The 19,555-nt window shown below is 41.9% G+C and overlaps 1 protein-coding gene across 1 annotated transcript in view; it reads right to left on the bottom strand.

Moving 5' to 3' along the window:
* Scel (sciellin) overlaps nucleotides 1–15,858 on the bottom strand; it is a 94,689-nt gene extending 78,831 nt beyond the window's left edge. The window contains exons 1-5 of the mRNA XM_085828993.1: nucleotides 15,816–15,858; nucleotides 14,992–15,106; nucleotides 11,757–11,816; nucleotides 7,927–7,995; nucleotides 935–973 (exon numbers count right to left, since the gene is read on the bottom strand). Of these exons, the coding sequence (XP_085685119.1) occupies nucleotides 935–973; nucleotides 7,927–7,995; nucleotides 11,757–11,816; nucleotides 14,992–15,106; nucleotides 15,816–15,858 (326 nt within the window). The remainder of the gene's footprint in view (nucleotides 1–934; nucleotides 974–7,926; nucleotides 7,996–11,756; nucleotides 11,817–14,991; nucleotides 15,107–15,815) is intronic.
* Between the last annotated feature and the right edge of the window lie 3,697 nt (nucleotides 15,859–19,555).

Raw genomic sequence — 19,555 nt, 5'->3', positions numbered from 1 at the left:
CTCGATGTGCTAGTGTGGGGGGATACCCAGGGGTGGTTCCACCCTCTCAGAGGAGAAAGGGAGAGGGGAATGGAGTGGAGAGACTTGGTGAGGGAGGGACTGGGATGGGGAACAGCATTTGGGATGTAGGCAAATTAATTAATAGGTAATGAATGAATTTATTAATTAATTAAAATGGCAATGACCCAGGGACTGTTTTACACATTAAGATTGGGATCCAGCATAAAAATTTTATCCATAAATAGTTTTTTTTTTTAAGTAACATTGGAAAAGTTCATCTAATCTGTGTTGCCTATAAATACTAGGAGTATATGCCGAGGGAAATATATTTGATATCTCATATTTGATATCTCACGATTCAGCACTGAGGGAAGAGGATGAGGTGTGGAGTGAGAAAGAGTTGGTTGCCTAAGAAACGGGAGAAAGGCAGAGTCCGTTCTTTTGCTTTGCTTTGTGTGTATTTCTGTGCGCCACTTACACAGATGGTGCCAGCGGAGGCCAGAAGAGGGCATCAGAGACTCTAGAACTGGAAGTACAGAGGGTTGTGAGCTGCCCATGTGGGTGCCAGCAATCAAATCTGGGTCCTCCGAAAGACCAGCCAGGGCTCTTCACCACTAAGCCAGCCCTCCAGCCCTGAGTACATATTTAAATATAAGGTTAAAGGCACTGATCTGGGCCTTCGTGACTGGTTACAGTGATGGCAGATGAGCGCTTAGGGTGCAAGCCCAGCCCGATAGCACTTGATTCTTTGAATTGGTTCTTCTCCTCTGCTTCTAACTCGGCCAACAGCACAGGGCTGTGGTTCTCCTCTGCTTCTGACTCGGCCAACAGCACAGGACTGTGGTTCTCCGATGGCGTGTTGCCTGAAGGTGGCAAGCCCTGGTTGTTTTTAAATGCATACAAGGAAACACACATCAGTTAAGAAAGTACTTACGCCCTGGTTGATTCTGGCGTTCTAACCGCGGACAGTGTTCTAGAAGAAAGAAACAGCGGTGTCGTTTGAGCAAGGGTGAAAAGCAAATCAATGCTTCCTTTATTTCTGCTTGTCCACAAGTTTAAAGATACTAGGAAAAGCTAAAGATTACTTGAGGGGGGAAATAAACCCATAACTATTTGAATAGATTTGGTAAGATGCTTTCATGATGCTTAAAATCTCCTGTACTAGAGCTCAAGGTTTTCTTCTTCAGAAAATTCATTATTATTTAAGTCCAATGTCTTAAGATGCTAAACTCCACAATTTTCTTAACAATACAAATGTAAAATGAATAACCTTAACACTGGAACAGGGACATGCATGCGGTAAGAATAAGGCCCTGTACTGGCTAGTTTCATGTCAACTTGACACAGCTGGAGTTATCACAGAGAAAGGAGCTTCAGTTGAGGAAATGCCTCCATGAGATCCAACTGTAAGGCATTTTCTCAATTAGTGATCAAGGGGGAAAAGGCCCCTTGTGGGTGGGACCATCTCTGGGTGGTAATCTTGGTTCTATAAGAGAGCAGGCTGAGCAAGCCAGGGGAGGCAAGCCAATAAAGAACATCCCTCCATGGCTTCTGCATCAGCTCCTGCTTTCTGACCTGCTTGAATTACAGTCCTGACTTCCTTTGGTGATGAACAGCAGTATGGAAGTGTAAGCCAAATAAACCCTTTCCTCCCCAACTTGCTTCTTGGTCATGATGTTTGTGCAGGAATAGAAACCCTGTCTAAGACAGTCCCCATAGCAATGGAACCTCTGGGCCTGTAAGCCGGACAACATTTCATCCTATCATGAGTAAGTACTTGAGAACTGTTGTTCTAAAACTATAGAAGGTAGTGTGGCCTGCACAAGGCTGCACCAGATCAAGCCAGTCACCATTCCAGAATATAGCAAATGCAAGCTCTCACCCCCAGCTGAAGAGGTATTGGCAGTCAATGGCTTCTAGAGAGACAACGTTTTTCTTTAAGACTGCAGTTTCTTGTAGGCTGGCTGTGCTCCAATAGATGGCGCCACACCCATGACTACGTAGGCAGCACACATTTGACTTAGGCTATACAAGGAGCATTAAAGACATGGGGGCGGGGTCAGCAGTTAAGAGCACTGGTTGCTCTTCCTGAGGATGTAGGTTCGATTCCCAGCACCCACATGGCAGCTCACACCCTCACGCGGCCTCCTCCAACACCAAGGTATGCACACGGTGCACAGAGAAGCCTGCTGGCAAGACATCCATGAGCATAAAATAAATAAATAGAAGTTTAAAAAGGATGTTGAGGACAAGACATGGATCTAGAGCTAGAAGGAGTTGCAGAGAGGGGTGGCAGTGAATATGACCAAAACATATTGTATGCATATGTGAAAGAAATGTTCACAGAATTCATTGTTAAATATAGGGAGGGTCAGAATGTACAAAAACACATTAAGCACGACTGTGAGTTGTTAAGTAAAAATAAATAACACTTAGAAAAGATTATATTTGAGACCTTTCCAAAGTTAGTGTGTGCTAGTACCTATGGCTTAGTTGGTTATCCAAGGTTTGGGCCTTGTCTGTTTTGGTGACAGTGCTTCTGTGTGACACCCCTCATACACAACGGTGAGCAGTGGTTGACTTGTCAAACTTCTTACAGATTCTCTCTCATGCCTGAACAATTTTACATTTAGTCGTTTTCTTATAAAAGAACTATTTTCCATGTGTTAACGTTTTGCAGTCTTTGAAAGTAAAAAAAAAAAAAAAAAAAAAAAAAAAAAAAAAAAGGAGCTGGTGAGGCCACCTGGATATCGCTTTGGATTCTGGATGTATACTTTTGTTAATTGTTCACCTTCCTGACTCACTGGGATTTTTAACTCACCTGTGATTATTCATATTTTTATAGTGCAGTTGTGTGTGTGTGTGTGTGTGTGTGTGTGATGACTCTACTTCCTATGTTGGTAAACGGTATCAGTGAAATGCTTCACTAGTCTTTTTTTTTTTTTAAATCTGTCGCATAATGCTCTGTGTTTGCCAAAATCAATTTCTTTTTCTCCTGAGCAGACAGAGGCCACATTTACCAACTTAGGATGGCCATTAAGTTGGGACCTTTCGATTGGGTTTTAAAACGTGTGAATAGAAATGTCGTTACCACATCCTGATCCACTGTACAGCTACCTGAATACACTCTAGCTCTTTCTCTCTCCTCCACTACAGTTTTGGTGCCATGGATCGAAGGCAGCAGTGTTTATATGTAGAAAGAACTTAGCTGCCTGAATCACTCCCTCCCTGAATACTAGACTCTCACAAGTGAAGCCATTATCTATTGTATTAAACCAATTAGGTTTAGGGAGAAGTGGGGACAGATTAAGAACATCCTGTCTTAACAAATTAGTTTACTTCAACAAATCGACTTAGGTTGGGTCCTAGAAGAGAACCTAGTGTTCTCGTTAGATGGACATGTTATTAAATCTACTCTGTAGAGCCATACATTAACACACCTGAGACACTTCTTTTTCAGGAAATGATGACTAACAGAGGCCCACAACTGGCAAAGGTGCAGAGAATAAGAAACTGCAAAATGCCCCAGCCCTAAAGGGAATATATACAGCCTACTCCCTCCTGTCAGAGCTCGGGGATCTATCTCATGGCAGAAGAAGGGGCAGAAGGAGTGTAAGAGATTAAAAGCAGTGGGTAGCTACAAAAGAATGGTGTGTTCTGGACACAGCAGGGCAGGTGTGCATATAAGTTTACAGAAGCTGTGATAGTATGCATAAATCCTGAGCAAGCCCAAACCAGACCAGATCCCAGCATCTGAGGATGGGAATAAGACAGAAGTCCCACTCCATGGAGCTATTGGTGACCGTTAGCTTCTTGAAAAGAGGCAGTTTTTCTCTGAAACTATCCCCTCATAAGGTGACCACACTCTGGTGGGGATCCCATATCAACACGAATTAGTCTTGATAGGTTAGGAAAAAACACAGAATGTAAAGTTGTGTAAGTGTGGTGGTTTGAATGGGAGCAATCTCCATGGCTCATTTGTTTAAACAAGCGGTCCCCAGTTGGTGGATCTGTTGGGAAGGATTAGGAGGTAAGGCCTTGTTAAAGGAGGTGAGTCACAAGGACTCAGTACAAGCACCACCCCTAGAGTGCTCTCCCTTCTTCTGCCTCGTGGTTGTGACCAAGACGTGAGCTCTCAGCTGCCCCTTCACTACACCATCATGGACTCTAGCCCTCTGAAACCAGAAGCCAATCAAATAAGTCTTTTATAAATTGCCTTGGTCGTACCGTTTTATCAAAGTAGCAAAAAAGTAACTAACACAGTGCCCGTGGAAGGGATGGATCTGGGTGTGGAGTTAGAGAGAATACCATCAAAATAGATTGTATGCAACATTTATTGCAAAGAAATAGTTAATTTCTTTAAAGGTTCAAGGGAAAGCTTTACTCCCACAACAGAACACTAGGGGGCGGCCTAACCTCGTCTTTTAAAATTAATCTCTAGTTTCAGGATCTTTAGTTTTTCATGCCACAGATTATTTTTTTTTTCCATAGTTGTACCTTTTAATTTTAGTAATGATGATTTTCTCCCAAACTTTATTATTCTTTTTTTTGTTTTTTTTTTGTTTTTTTTTAATTTTTAATATTTTTATTACATATTTTCCTCAATTACATTTCCAATGCTATCCCAAAAGTCCCCCATAGCGCCCCCCACTTCCCTACCCACCCATTCCCATTCTTTTGGCCCTGGCATTCCCCTATATTGGGGCATATAAAGTTTGCAAGTCCAATGGGCCTCTCTTTCCATTGATGGCCGACTAGGCCATCTTTCGATACATATGCAGCTAGAGACAAGAGCTCCGGGGTTCTGGTTAGTACATCATGTTGTTCCAACAATAGGGTTGCAGATCCCTTTAGCTCCTTGGGTACTTTCTCTAGCTTCTCCATTGGGAGCCCTGTGATACATCCAATAGCTGACTGTGAACATCCACTCCTGTGTTTTCTAGGCCCCGGCATCGTCTCACAAGAGACAGCTATATTTGGGTCCTTTCAGCAAAATCTTGCTAGTGTATGCAATGGTGTCAGCGTTTAGAAGCTGCTTATGGGATGGATCCCTGGATACGGCAGTCTCTAAATGGTCCATCCTTTCATCACAGCTACGAACTTTGTCTCTGTAACTCCTTCCCTGGGTGTTTTGTTCCCAATTCTAAGAAGGGGCACAGTGTCCACACTTTGGTCTTCATTCTTCTTGAGTTTCATGCATTTAGCAAATTGTATCTTATATCTTGGGTATCCTAAGTTTTGGGCTAATATCCACTTATCAGTGAATACATATTGTGTGAGTTCTTTTGTGATTGTGTTACTTCACTCAAGATGATGCCCTCCAGGTCCATCCATTTGGCTAGGAATTTCATAAATTCATTCTTTTTAATAGCTGAGTAGTACTCCATTGTGTAAATGTACCATAATTTCTGTATCCATTCCTCTGTTGAGGGACATCTGGGTTCTTTCCAGCTTCTGGCTATTATAAATAGGGCTGCTATGGACATAGTGGAGCATGTGTCCTTTTTACCGGTTGGGACATCTTCTGGATATATGCCCAGGAGAGGTATTGCTGGATCCTCCGGTAGTACTATGACAATTTTCTGAGGAACCGCCAGACTGATTTCCAGAGTGGTTGTACAAGCTTGCAATCCCACCAACAATGGAGGAGTGTTCCTCTTTCTCCACATCCTCGCCAGCATCTGCTGTCACCTGAATTTTTGATCTTAGCCATTCTGACTGGTGTGAGGTGGAATCTCAGGGTTGTTTTGATTTGCATTTCCGTGATGATTAAGGATGTTGAACATTTTTTCAGGTGCTTCTCTGCCATTCGGTATTCCTCAGGTGAGAATTCTTTGTTCAGTTCTGAGCCCCATTTTTTAATGGGGTTATTTGACTTTCTGGAGTCCACCTTCTTGAGTTCTTTATATATATTGGATATTAGTCCCTTATCTGATTTAGGATAGGTGAAGATCCTTTCCCAATCTGTTGGTGGTTTTTTTGTCTTATTGATGGTGTCTTTAGCCTTGCAGAAGCTTTGTAGTTTCATGAGGTCCCACTTGTCAATTCTCGATCTTACAGCACAAGCCATTACTGTTCTATTCAGGAATTTTTCCCCTGTGCCCATATCTTCAAGGCTTTTCCCCACTTTCTCCTCTAGGAATGGATCGATTCGCATTCTTCTACATGTTAACAACCAGTTGTGCCAGCACCATTTGTTGAAAACGCTGTCTTTCTTCCACTGGATGTTTTTAGCTCCCTTGTCGAAGATCAAGTGACCATAGGTGTGTGGGTTCATTTCTGGGTCTTCAATTCTATTCCATTGGTCTATTTGTCTGTCACTATACCAGTACCACGCAGTTTTTATCACAATTGCTCTGTAGTAGAGCTTTAGGTCCGGCATGGTGATTCCACCAGAGGTTCTTTTATCCTTGAGAAGAGTTTTTGCTATCCTAGGTTTTTTGTTATTCCAGATGAATTTGCAGATTGCACTTTCTAATTCGTTGAAGAATTGAGTTGGAATTTTGATGGGGATTGCATTGAATGTGTAGATTGCTTTTGGCAAGATAGCCATTTTTACAATGTTGATCCTGCCAATCCATGAGCATGGGAGATCTTTCCATCTTCTGAGATCTTCTAGAATTTCTTTCTTCAGAGACTTGAAGTTTTTATTATACAGATCTTTCACTTCCTTAGTTAGAGTCACGCCAAGATATTTTATATTATTTGTGACTATTGAGAAGGGTGTTGTTTCCCTAATTTCTTTCTCAGCCTGTTTATTCTTTGTGTAGAGAAAGGCCATTGATTTGTTTGAGTTAATTTTATATCCAGCTACTTCACCGAAGCTGTTTATCAGGCTTAGGAGTTCTCTGGTGGAATTTTTAGGGTCACTTATATATACTATCATATCATCTGCAAAAAGTGATATTTTGACTTCATCTTTTCCAATTTGTATCCCTTTGATCTCCTTTTGTTGTCAAATTGCTCTGGCTAGGACTTCAAGTACAATGTTGAATAGGTATGGAGAAATTGGACAGCCTTGTCTAGTCCCTGATTTTAGAGGGATTGCTTCAAGCTTCTCACCATTTACTTTGATGTTGGCTACTGGTTTGCTGTAGATTGCTTTTATCATGTTTAGGTATGGGCCTTGAATTCCTGATCTTTCCAAGACTTTTATCATGAATGGGTGTTGGATCTTGTCAAATGCTTTTTCCGCATCTAACGAGATGACCATGTGGTTTTTGTCTTTGAGTTTGTTTATATACTGGATTACGTTGATGGATTTCCATATATTGAACCATCCCTGCATCCCTGGGATGAAACCTACTTGGTCAGGATGGATGATTGTTTTGATGTGTTCTTGGATTCGGTTAGCAAGAACTTTATTGAGGATTTTTGCATCAATATTCATAAGGGATATTGGTCTGAAGTTTTCTATCTTTGTTGGGTCTTTTTGTGGTTTAGGTATCAGAGTAATTGCATGCCACAGATTATTTATTTAAGATTCGTTAGCACGATTCATGTTTCTAACAACAACGTGTATATTTACAAATAGTTTCTCAGAAGCTGCTTTTTCTCCAGCATCAGGGTGGAAGAACCCCGATTGGAATACGGACTGATATTCTTCCGTTTAAATTGAACTAACAGAATTTCATGCAGGGTCTGTCTAACCAGCCCATACCCCACACTCAAGTCATAATCTTCTAAATTAATCTACTTCTCCCTAAAATCTAGACCTCTGGAAGATAATATCTCTAGCTAAGTTTCTGTGCATTGAGGAAAGAATTCAGTCTTCAGAGGCTTCTTTTTGAGATAAGACAGCGCCAGTGCAAAGAACACTCCAGTAAGGACTCTCCACCCGCCCGCCCCCACACTGCATTGTAAAAATGGGATGCAATGCTAGCACGTGGTGGTTTTAAGCGCTGTCATGGGTCACAAGCACCTCACCTGTCCAGCATGTCCTCAGATCTGTATCGGCTAATTGTGGCTTTTGGCTCATCTCTCTCTATTAATTTCCTGTAGAAAACAATTACCAGGAGACAAAATTACAAAAATATCCTATAAAACCTATCATAAATTTGAAAAAAATGTCGAACAATTTGTCTAGTTAGGGCACATTTTACCAGTGTAAGACAAAGTTGGAGTACACAAGTCTTCCAAATTTTGACTTGGGTAGAATTAATTAGGGCAAACTCAATTCTTACTGCTAATAAATGATATTTTGTTGGTTCTGATGATTTTTCCAAACCTTCATAAAGCTCCAAAGTGCAACATACTCACACTGAAATTAAGGCTATATGAAGCGAATGCTAACGGTGGTCAGTTGCGTATGCCCTTTCAGTATCGGTTCCCGCAGAGTAGGAACTATCTTTGTGTTCTGAGTTTTAATAGATGCTCTGGCAAGGGGCGAACTCCTAAAAACCGCCTTCTTTAACATTCAGCACCATGGACAGGCACAGAGGCCAAACACTTGGAGCAAAAACCATGCAGAGAAGGAACAGAAAATCCAGAAAGAAACGGGAAGAAGAAAGTGAGATATGAAATGATAGACTGACTGTAAAGGGGAGATGGGAGAGGAACAAGAAGGGAAAACAGGAGAAATGCAGGAAGAGAAGAAACCTTTACCCATCTGATCAAGTAGAAGGACCCTACTTAATGCTTTTGGAGTCCTGTGACCCACAAAGAGCAGGCTTTGTGGGAGATTATCGAGTGATTTATTTTATTTGCAATTCTTGGTTTACGTTTGAACTCAAAGTAGTATATTTATTTTCAATGCATATATTTGGAAGTAGGCAATATAGAAACATTTTACTAGCTGAAGATGCATCTTGTTTACCCACTCGGGGTTAGAGGGAGAAATTACAGACGTATATCCAAAGACCAAAAGTGTTAGGTGTTATAAAAGAGGGGGGAAATTTCAAGAAAATTATAAGTTAAAAAAATCAAGTGTTAAATGTAAGAATCAGAGGATTTTCTGGTAAGGTGTAACTTGGCCTGGGCTCTGAGGATAAACAGACATGAACATTTATAAATGGGCCGATGGAATATAACAGAGAAGGCAGAAAAGAAGGAAATGGAATTTCTCCACTACATTTCTCAAGTCTTACAGAAAACTTCCATGTGAAGTCAGAAGCCATGCTGTGGTTCTGACTCGCGTATTGCGTAAACTCAGTGGGGGTGGGGGGCTTCTGATGACCTCCACCAAAAGGCCCCCTGCAAATGGTTCATAGCAAAACAAATGAGTGCCATCTACTCTGTGAAAAGTACTGGATTCTGTTTTCAGCACCTCAAACAAGCAAACACAGGAAGCAAAAGCATAAACAAATTTACAGTGGAAACAAAACCCAGCCCCTTCACACAAGCTTCAGGCTTTGCTTGAATGTGTTCTGCTCTTAGCATGAAGTGATGCCTCCTGAAGTCCTGCGCCCAACGGAGAGCAAACTTCATGGAGACTTACAGCAGTACGTATTATTACTTATTTTCATTCTCTCCTCCCCCTCCTCCACCTTCAACTGAAATGTAGATTCTGTGGAAGCTGGAGCTGTTTTGGATCTAGTTTTCAGCTCAATGTCTGGATCTAAGGATATTCCATAGGTGATATCAACTCGATTTGACATGATTAAATGATCCACCCAAGGAACTACATAGTGAGATTTTCTAGTTTCAGATCATATGACTCTGTTATGGAAGGTGATGGGAATATATTAATCCAGTCTCTGCTCCAACAGCTTTCTGTGCACACTTTCACCTCTGTTGGAAAGCCCTCCCCTGTGCCAACCAACCAGCCTCACTTAAAACTTCCCCCCTCATTCTCCGGGCAGTGGCAGCCATCAAAGGCCACTTCCTTGGTGGGGTCTGAGGTTATTCAGGCCAAAGCAATCTGTACAATAGTTACTTTTTATGGTGAAGATTATGGTAGCTCAAACTCTCCTCCATTTGTGTAAGAGCTTCTAAACATCCAAGGTTGTTTCATGCATCTCTGTGCTCTCAGAACCCAACAGATGCTTCTGAGGCTATGTGACTGCCTCAGGAAACCCTCTGGGGCTGGGTTGAGAAGTGACAAGCAGAGGCATTTGAGGCAGTTCCAGGAGAGGCTGCCATACTTTTTGAGGAGACTTATTTTGCAATATTAGCTATAGGTCATCTCTAGGGTCCACAGAGTCCTGTGGTGACCAAAGCTTAGCTAACTGCTTTAGCCAAAAGGCTGGCCACCAAGAGGAGAAGTTCGGGAAACCAATATGATTTCAAATGTGAACTTAATATGGATGGTATCAAGATGGCGTTATACTAAGGTGTACTGTGGGCACACTGAGAAGACAAGCCTTAGCTCTCACTGCCAGTTTCCACGTTCACACTGAATGTGTGTGCTCTCTAGTGATCCAGGGGAAGGCTACTTAAAATGCACGGAACAATTTTCATTGGTTGTTTGACTCAAATAATCAGGGTCTCTTTACTTGGTGAAATGAGGGACCACTGTAAACCAGGTTCCACTCTCTGAAACAATGAAGAGGAAGGCAGAGGCACCAGTGATAAGCCTCTAGACCCCAGAACAGCAAATTAACATTCCTACAGAAAAAAAAATCACACTCCATTGAAAAATCTGTCATCATACTGATAGGCCAATATCTTATTTTATAAAATAAAATTGTATTCGAAGTACTTTCAAGGACAATAAATCAGGAAGTGGGGGCAAGGGACAAGTTTAAACAAGATATATGGTTCATATGTATAAAGTGTTACAATGAAACTGATTTTTTTTTTTTTTTTTTTTTGGTTTTTCGAGACAGGGTTTCTCTGTGTAGCCCTGGCTGTCCTGGAACTCACTTTGTAGACCAGGCTGGCCTCGAACTCAGATATCCGCCTGCCTCTGCCTCCCGAGTGCTGGGATTAAAGGCGTGCGCCACCACGCCCGGCTGATTTTTTTTTAATACTAACTTTAAACAAGAATTAAAACCAACACTAAATCCATTGAGCTAAAAGCTGGCATTGAAGAGAGAAAATTATATCAGGTACCTTTGGAACAGGTCAAACTTATGAAGAGGTTTTAAATGGTTAGGAAAAATTCACAAGTATAAGATTTAAAAGTAGATACATTTCACGGCATGTGTGTGTGCGTATGTGCGTGTGTGTGCGTGTGTGTGTGTGTGTGTGTGTGTATACACAAATTCTCTTACCATAGATGTCTTGCTGGTACTCAGATGCAAGCCACTGTACCAGATGAAGCTTGACTGTGATAAATATTTAGGTTCTTCTAACGGTGTGGGTGTTTCTCAGCATGTGAATACAAGCATGGGCCAGTGAGAGTACTATCTGTCTGATTAATCTGAGATTACTCACACTATTGTGAGTCCTCATTTTATCTTAATTTTCCTGTTTGTTTGTACTTGCTGATCTACTTACTACCACAGATATCAGTGTTCTATCCCAAACCCACAGGCCTCATAAAAGAAGTGTGTTGTTCCGTATAGCATGAGAGCTCTAGAGCAACTTCTATATTGCAGCCTTCCTTTCTCTAAGCATCAAAGATGTCTTCTCTGATCATGTTCTTACGAGAGTCAGTGGAGTGGGATGAGACGGTGTATGCGCCTCTTTGGAGCCAGAGTTCTGAGAGCTGACATGGGACAGCTTTCTGGACTAAACCCCTAGTGGTATTCCAGATTTCCTCTGCATGTGCATATGTTGAAGAAGACCCAAGCCTACCTACAAACACACATCTGGCTTTCTCTCTAAACCTCCACTTTTGTGTCTTGAGTTATGTAGTTGTTATAGATGCTCACCTGTCCAAGGCATCATGGGAGTTGTGCCGGTTGAGCACCACCCTGCCATAATTTTCGTCTCTGCAGAGAAAGACCAAAATTAAGTTACATCAAACGTTACCATAATGTTTGCTAAGCACCAAATAAGAGAGACAGGAAGAGAGCTACAACTTCAGGCAAGGTTAATTTGCTTTACTCCGTGCCTAAGAGCACAACCATAAATCTAAATTAACCAGCCACAACTTGCAGGATCAGAATGGAGTAAAACTAGTTTGACGGTACAAGTCTATTTGTCCCATGAGATTTCCACAATCAGTCAGTGCTTTGTTTAGAGTGTTTTTTTTTTTTTAAACTCGAGTGTGGAAACATGAGAGCATTGACTTTGTGTGTACCAGTTCTTTCCAACAAGAGGAAAAGACAAACGTTTTCTATGAGCATTCTTCAGCTGTAATTAAGCCTACGTTGTCTGCCCGTTTTGATGGATTTGACCATTTGCCTTGGCAAAACACAGGGAAACAATTGCTAATGTTTCAAATGAGGGAGATTAATCATTCATAGGCGATTAAGCCCATTTTTTAAGGCATTAGAATGCATGTGCCTTCAAAGACCTCTCAACTGCGGCAGGGAAGACACTGTTTCTGCTAGCCAGTAAGTAGATGAGGTCATCAAAGGTTTTGTGGTTTCCTAGAATCAGAAGATGAGCAACTGACAAAGGCTGCTCAGGACCCAGATCTTTGTTTTCCCTGCCCTCTTTACTACTCAACCCTATGATAGAATTGTATTGTATACATAAGTTGCCAAAGCAATGCCATTCTGACTTTGTGGAGTGGGCATGGAAGCCCAGCTGACATTAGGATGTGGCCTGGGAACTCTGCAGAGGGCAAGTACCTGAACCTCTTCCTGCCGACTCCCCAAACCTGAAACACCACCTTCGCTCTCCACGGGCTCCATTAACGTCACTCAACATTCTGGAACTATGTTTAACAAAGCTATAAAAGAAACTGGACTAGATAATTAAAAAGAGAGGCGAGCAGAGAAACTGAAAATGATCTAGCAGAGCAGCATGCTCAGAAGGCCAAGAGAAAAGCTTCCCTCTTCCTTGGACCTTTCCGTAAAACCTAAGAGAGCGCAGCAGGGGCCGGGCACATTCTTGGCCGAAAACAAATGATAGCACCCAGCCCAGAACTGGGCCAGTAGGAGCCAGAAAAGCACCTAAGCCAACTTCCCCTCCGCTCAGCACCTGCCATACCACCCAAGCCGGCTTCCCCAGACCTGCTTAGGGAGGCTTGCTCAGCATCGATCGAACCAACATTCCCACCAATCATGACTTATTGGTGTTTCCTTCACCCGTTGGTATAAGTACTTGAAAGCTAAAATTTGTTATCGACATTTGTGAAAGAGAAGTGCTCTCACGGAAGAGCTAAGTGTGGACTTGTGGGAGGAAGTGGTAGTGCTCAGTCTAACAGTGACTAAGTCTCCCCACATCACTATATGGCCGTGGCTAAATACGATACGATGACAGAAGTTAAAAGATATTTTTATCTGGCATTGCCACTTATAAGTATGCTCCGCAGGTAAGCACATCTGGAGAGTGTGCCGAAGTTTAGAATAAGTACTCTGAAATGCAGTTTCCCAGCATGTGGCTCTTAACATTGCGGGTTTGAAAGTGTTCCACTGTGAGGTCTACTCTGCACATTTCACGATGTTTATTGGTCCTTTGGACTTCCATTCGCTATGTGTTAGGTGTATTTCCCAACTTCATGACCAAAAATATCCTGCAACATTGCCAAATATCCCCTGGGATAAATTGCCTCTGGTTAAAAAGCATGGATATAATGGAAAGACAGTGGATCATGTTAAAATATCAATTCAGCCACATAATAGCTATGTGGCCATTTGGATAAATTACATAGCTTCTCAGAGCTATAGATTTCTCTCCTATAAAATGAGATTATAATACCTACCTTATATGTTTATGAGAATTAATGATGCTTCACCAATCAAATGCCCAACGTCAAGCTTAACACATAAAGAAGTCAGAAAATGAATCCATAGCTATGCATAATTTATAATATATAACTGATAATGAAGATGGAACCAGGCTAGATGAATATCTCTCATAATCTATGTTACTAACAGGCTCGAAGCCTATAGTCATAGTTTCAGTTCTTTAAATACATAGCTAGCCGAAGCAATGCTCAAAGCCAGTGAAATTTTGCCCTTATATAGGGCCACATTCTTCCAACCACCTAGACATAGATGGTCAGATGGGACTAAAATGGATGGGAATTTATAGATTTTATTCATGCATGTAAAACATTTTAATTATTATTGTATTTATAAACTTGAAAAATTACTGGTGTGATCAATACATCATAGAGAGGATTAACTTGTCTTTGGGAAACTGGGATGGCTTGCTTGCTTTTCAGTTTACAAAGGAAACTGTTGTAGATGACAATCAAGCTTTCTTTCTTTTGTATGTGAATATGTTTCTAAAAGTACAGACTTTCTTAAGTGTGTGGTACAACTGAGTTATACCTTCTAAATCTTACAAAACTAAGACTATGTAGTACTGTGAATTTGGTCTAACACTTTTATGTTAATTGGGTTCCCCAAATTATACAAGAACCTGCACCTAAGATGAGAGAGTTCCTTCCCGGAATTGGTTTTGATTGGTAAATAAAGTTACCAGTGGCCAATGGCTGCGCAGGGAGACAGAGGATCTTTAGGATTCGTGGGCAAGGAACTGAAGGAGAAGGAAGGAGAGCGCCTCCTTGCGGGAAAAGGAGTAAAGACCAGGCCTGAGAGGTACTGAAGAGAGGGCATAGAGAGCATGTAAGATTCGGGGATTGGAGCCCAGGAGGGCTGCAGGCTTGAATCCGAGGCAGCCAGCGGAGATGGAATATAGGCTTTAGTGAGAGACGTGTCAGGGATACCAGAGGGGAGTGTGTTAACCGCGTGGAGGTTTAGAAGTGATCCAGCCATTGAGCTGTTAAAGGCATATTAAAATATAAGGCTCTGTGTGTGTGTGTGTGTGTGTGTGTGTCCCTCAGGAACCCAGAACATTGGTGCAAGTAGCGAGTAACAGGCACTGCTACGTTCGCTGCCTGCCCGGTCAATTTGAATAGAGATTAATTGGCATCTGCAGCTAGTGTAGCACTCTAGCAGGAAAGGCCTGCATTTTAGATGGCTGTATCTTCCAAACAGAGATGCCTCCATCCACCTATATCCATCCTCCTCCTGGCTCCGTGCTTACTGTTCTTCCTCTGGGAGCTTCTTTATCCAGCTGTTGTCCTGTAAGAAAGCCCTTCTTTTGTTCACATCGTGAAAACCCTGTTGTCTCAGCTCAGCTCCCCGGGCGCTCTTCAGATCTGTCAAGAAAAACACAAAGGACCCCACAGAATGAGGCAGAGCACGGGGCGTTAACCAGAAGGTCTTCAGAGACACATCTTGTTGGCCTCATCTGCACTGGCAAGTCTAGTAGCATTATAGAAGCAGGGCGCCCCAGCAAGAAAGAACAAATCCCACACCCCATCACCAAAGATAACAACTGAAACTGCTCAGGTGCCAACTGAAACTGCCAGTGCTGCTCAGCGGGCCCCATCTGAGGCCCAGAGAACGAGGGATCATCAGGCTGAGGCAAACCCAGCCAGGGTTTGCGGCCAGCCATTCTGCTCAGCGTGAATATGCCAGTACATTATGGTGACCTGTATTACTCATGACTTAATTCATGAATCTCACAGGTACTAGGGCACAGACTGCCCTTCAACAAAAAGACTTTATATTGATTTAATGTTTTTTTTTTTAATTTGTAAGGACATACATGGAAACTATAGTATTTTTAAAAATTATTTTAGTATTTTAAAGAATTTCACAAATGAATGGTATATCTACATCACACGCCCTTCCTCACCCCACATTCTTACTTTAAAAAAAAAAGATGCCTAACTTAAGCAAAGTTAATATATTGTTTTCAAACAACAGATATCTATTGTAAAAACTTATGATATACCAGATGGTTTGCTTATATTTTAAAAGGCTTTCTTTTTGTAATTTTTGAGGAAACATTATCTACATTACCATTTCCAGTTGGAGACTTTTTTCTAGAGGAAAAATTTGACATGCTGGACTCTAGTGAGGATCTAAAAGAAAAAAAAATGGGTATGAGAGAAAATATAGCCGTGATATTAAGAACAATCCAGGAGCAATTTAATTGCTAACATATATTTTTCAACTATATTGACAGTCTGTAAGTATGTCACAAACATGACATAAAGTGCGTTCAAGAGCCTGAGGATGTATATGTTCCACGGAATGCATTTTACTTATTTTATACATGGAAAAAAAATGAGGCCCAGCCTATTTAACATCCCCAGGGCTACACAATAAGCAACTAATTAAATTCAGTTTTCAATGGATTCATTTACTCGGTCAATAAATGTGCACTACGTCCGTGCACTGTGTCTAGCCGTGAGCTAGGAGAGGCAGCACAGTGAATCAGACAAGTGTTTGGTCATGGTGAATGGACAGAAAGAAGCACTGTGCTGGACATGGAAAGAAGGCCTTAAGATGTGTTTACCAGTCCCTTCTGGGAAACCAAGGTAAACCCAGGCAAGTGATGTCATGAAAGATGAAGCAACAAGACACACAGACACTTCAGATCTGACAAAACACTGGCGATTTTAAACAACAATCCAACAGGAAAGCTCTAAGGTCCTTAGCCATGACCAGCCTCCATGGTTATTGTGTCTCGGAGGGCTTACTATGCCTCTAATCCCAGTTTTTTCAGGACTGATGCAGTTTCCCAGAAGGGTGTGATACTCATGGGTACTCAAAGCCCCTTCTTACATAGACACATGCATTAAAAATTGTATTGTTTGGGACCAACACAATGGCTCAGTAGGTAAAGGCAATTGCCACCAAGCCTGATGACCCAAGTCCAATCTACCTAAGTTCACAATCAAAATGGGTGGAAGGAGAGGACTGACTTCTATAGCCTGTCTTCTGGTCTCCATACATGTGCATGCAAAGACACACATAGGAAATAAATAAAGAAAACACTTTTAATGCCTATGTTAGCAGGAACACAATTAGGACTGCTACAGTATTTTGTTCATCATCTTTACCCTTGTGTTTTTCTCCTGTTGTTTGAGAAGTTAAACTGAGAACACTTCCATGAATCTTAGAAGCACCACAGACCTTAGGACTGTGCTTAGCCGATCCTAAGTGACCCTGAAAGGAGAACTTACAGCTCTAAAAGCAGAAAAATCCCAGGTAAATGTGACCAACCAGTCATTCTAGATGTGTGTGTGTGTGTGTGTGTGTGTGTGTGTGTGTGTGTGTGTGTGTGGGAGTTGTGGTACCTATCCCACCAGATGACATACTGAACTTGAAGGGCCATTCCATCCTAACTAAGATGTAAATTCTAGGTCTAATTCAGCACATTCAAGTTCTACAATCATATCCCTTAACTTACTCCATCAAACAGGGCTAATGAAACTTGTCACCTAAAAAGGTTATTGTGATAATAATGATCTAATGAATAATGTTCACACGGGCACACACACACACACACACACACACACAAAACGTGTTAAACCCTAAATGCTACTTAGCACCATATTATTAGCTGTAGTAAAACCTGGAGATTCTGAAGGTCCTCCTCTATCTTTTGTTGCCAAAAGTACTTCCACTGGTATGGTCATAGCCATAAGGACACACCCATATAACTGGGAAATGACTGTCTCAGAATAAAAATGCCAGTGACATGTCTCAAGGCAGAGGTGACTGTGTGAGGATAATGTGCACTTTGGAGGTTACTATGGTCACACAGAAACTTCTGGATTCTTTGGAAGGTCAGTTATATCAAATGATGTTTTGCTGGGGCACACAGGTGAAAGAATGTTTTGCTAAAGCAGACACAGGTGAAAAGAAGTTTTGCTATAGCAGACACATGAAAAGATGAATGATGCATCTTTTTGCCGAGAGAATATAACAATGACCCCACGGACAGTGGGAGCTGCAACATTGGTTTCCCCTTGCTCCGCCTCGTTAGTCTTCATTGATGACATGCATGTATCGGTTCGCCTTACAATGTGTTGTAGAGCCTTGCTTGTGGTGGCACTATATAGAGAAACTTGCCAAAGAACTTCTCATGAGGTTCTTGTGGCTTTCTTGCTGCTTCCACAGACTTGGGCCAGTTGGCAAGCCGCTCGGCTTCTTCTCTGGACTGAACTGCCCTTGCTGATTCATGTGTAGTGTCTGCCAAATGGACTGGGCTATAGCTGCTGATTCATGTTTGGTGTTTGCTAGTAGGCTGGATTGAAAACAACAAAGATTGGAATCATTCTAAAGAACTATTTTTAAACAGGTCCACTTCTGCTGTATCCTAAGAACCTTTCTTTCCCACTACCTTGGGTGGGCTCTGGGCTAGAGGGGAGCTTGAGCCCTTATTAAAGTAGGTTGTGAAAAGTGTAAGCGTAGACCATGGGATCTGGCTGAAGCTCGGTTGTCACAGAGCACATCCTTGCTCTGCTTCTTCTGCCACCCCATCTTTCACTTCTCGCTCCTGAGACTACACCCTCTATAACTCTGATACGCAACTTTCCTCTCATGCATTGAGTCTAGGGAGAGACAGGTACAAGACAAAGACTAACAGCAACAATCATGGTCACTGTCTTCCTAAGCCCAGAGTCGCCTTGGGTATGCTCCTAGCTTGGGTCCGTCATCTACAAATGAGGCAAAGTCAAGCTTTTGTGAGACTCAAATGAGATTCTGCATAAAGTGTCAAATCATTGCCCAACTCCAGTAGTTACCTCATGCCTTTATTGTATTGCTTTGGAAAACAGAGAGCAAAAGAGGAAGGGGGGAGGTAGGGAAGGGTTGGGACCAATTTGAACTCTGGCAAATGGATATTCAGTGAATGTGGGGCAGCCCCTGCCTGGCTACATTTGAAGATTGACAAGCTTTGTTAAGAAAATGGAGTAAAGAGAACCCTAAAACCATAGGCTCATAGAGATGGCTCAGAGGTACAAGTGCTTGCCACCACTCGTGATGATCTGAACTCAACCTTCAGAATCTATGTGGTTGAAAGAGAGAACTGAGTATCAGGACTGTTCTCTGACTTCTACATGCAGGAGGTGACGTGTAGCAAGCATGCATAGTATGCACACACACACACACACACACATACAGAGAGAGAGAGAGAGAGAGAGAGAGAGAGAGAGAGAGAGAGAGAGAGAACAAATAAATAAGAGACATGTATCTCAATTGTTCACTAATTTTATCTCATATGGACCCTACTTCTTGGGGTTCCTAGTTTATCCATTTCCTTTGGTTTTCAAATGGAACCTGATGTTTTCTTTTTTCTTTCTTAGCTGATGAAGATAAGGAACATCTCTGCTGACTGAACTGCGATTCTGAGATAGTCATCATATTTTAATGTATGCATGATAATACATTTGCAAATATTGCAAGTTCAATTGTGAGACAGGAACAGGGTAACTAGAGAAAAAACACTGTATAATGATCTATTGATTGTACTGTCTCTTCTAATTAGGTGGGCTTTAGTGAGTAAGGCATAGACTTCCTCTTTTGTTCCCAGTGTAGGATAGTGCAGACACTGTCTAGCTGTTTCCTAGACTGAATCCTGGCCCCCAAATTCACATGTTAAACTCTAACATTAAAGCATATCAGACTAAGATGATATTTGGAGATAGTGACTTTCAAGAGGGGGGAATTAAAATAAGGCCTTTGGAGTAGCAAGGACCGTTCACCTGTAAGCCAAGGAGAAGGAACTGAAGTGAACCTGAACACACTGA

The sequence above is a fragment of the Mus caroli genome, unplaced genomic scaffold, assembly GCF_978045245.1.
Source record: "Mus caroli unplaced genomic scaffold, Mus_caroli_1 scaffold_12, whole genome shotgun sequence".
In the NCBI taxonomy this organism is placed as follows: Eukaryota; Metazoa; Chordata; class Mammalia; order Rodentia; family Muridae; genus Mus; species Mus caroli.
This window is presented reverse-complemented; position numbering and strand designations above follow the sequence as displayed.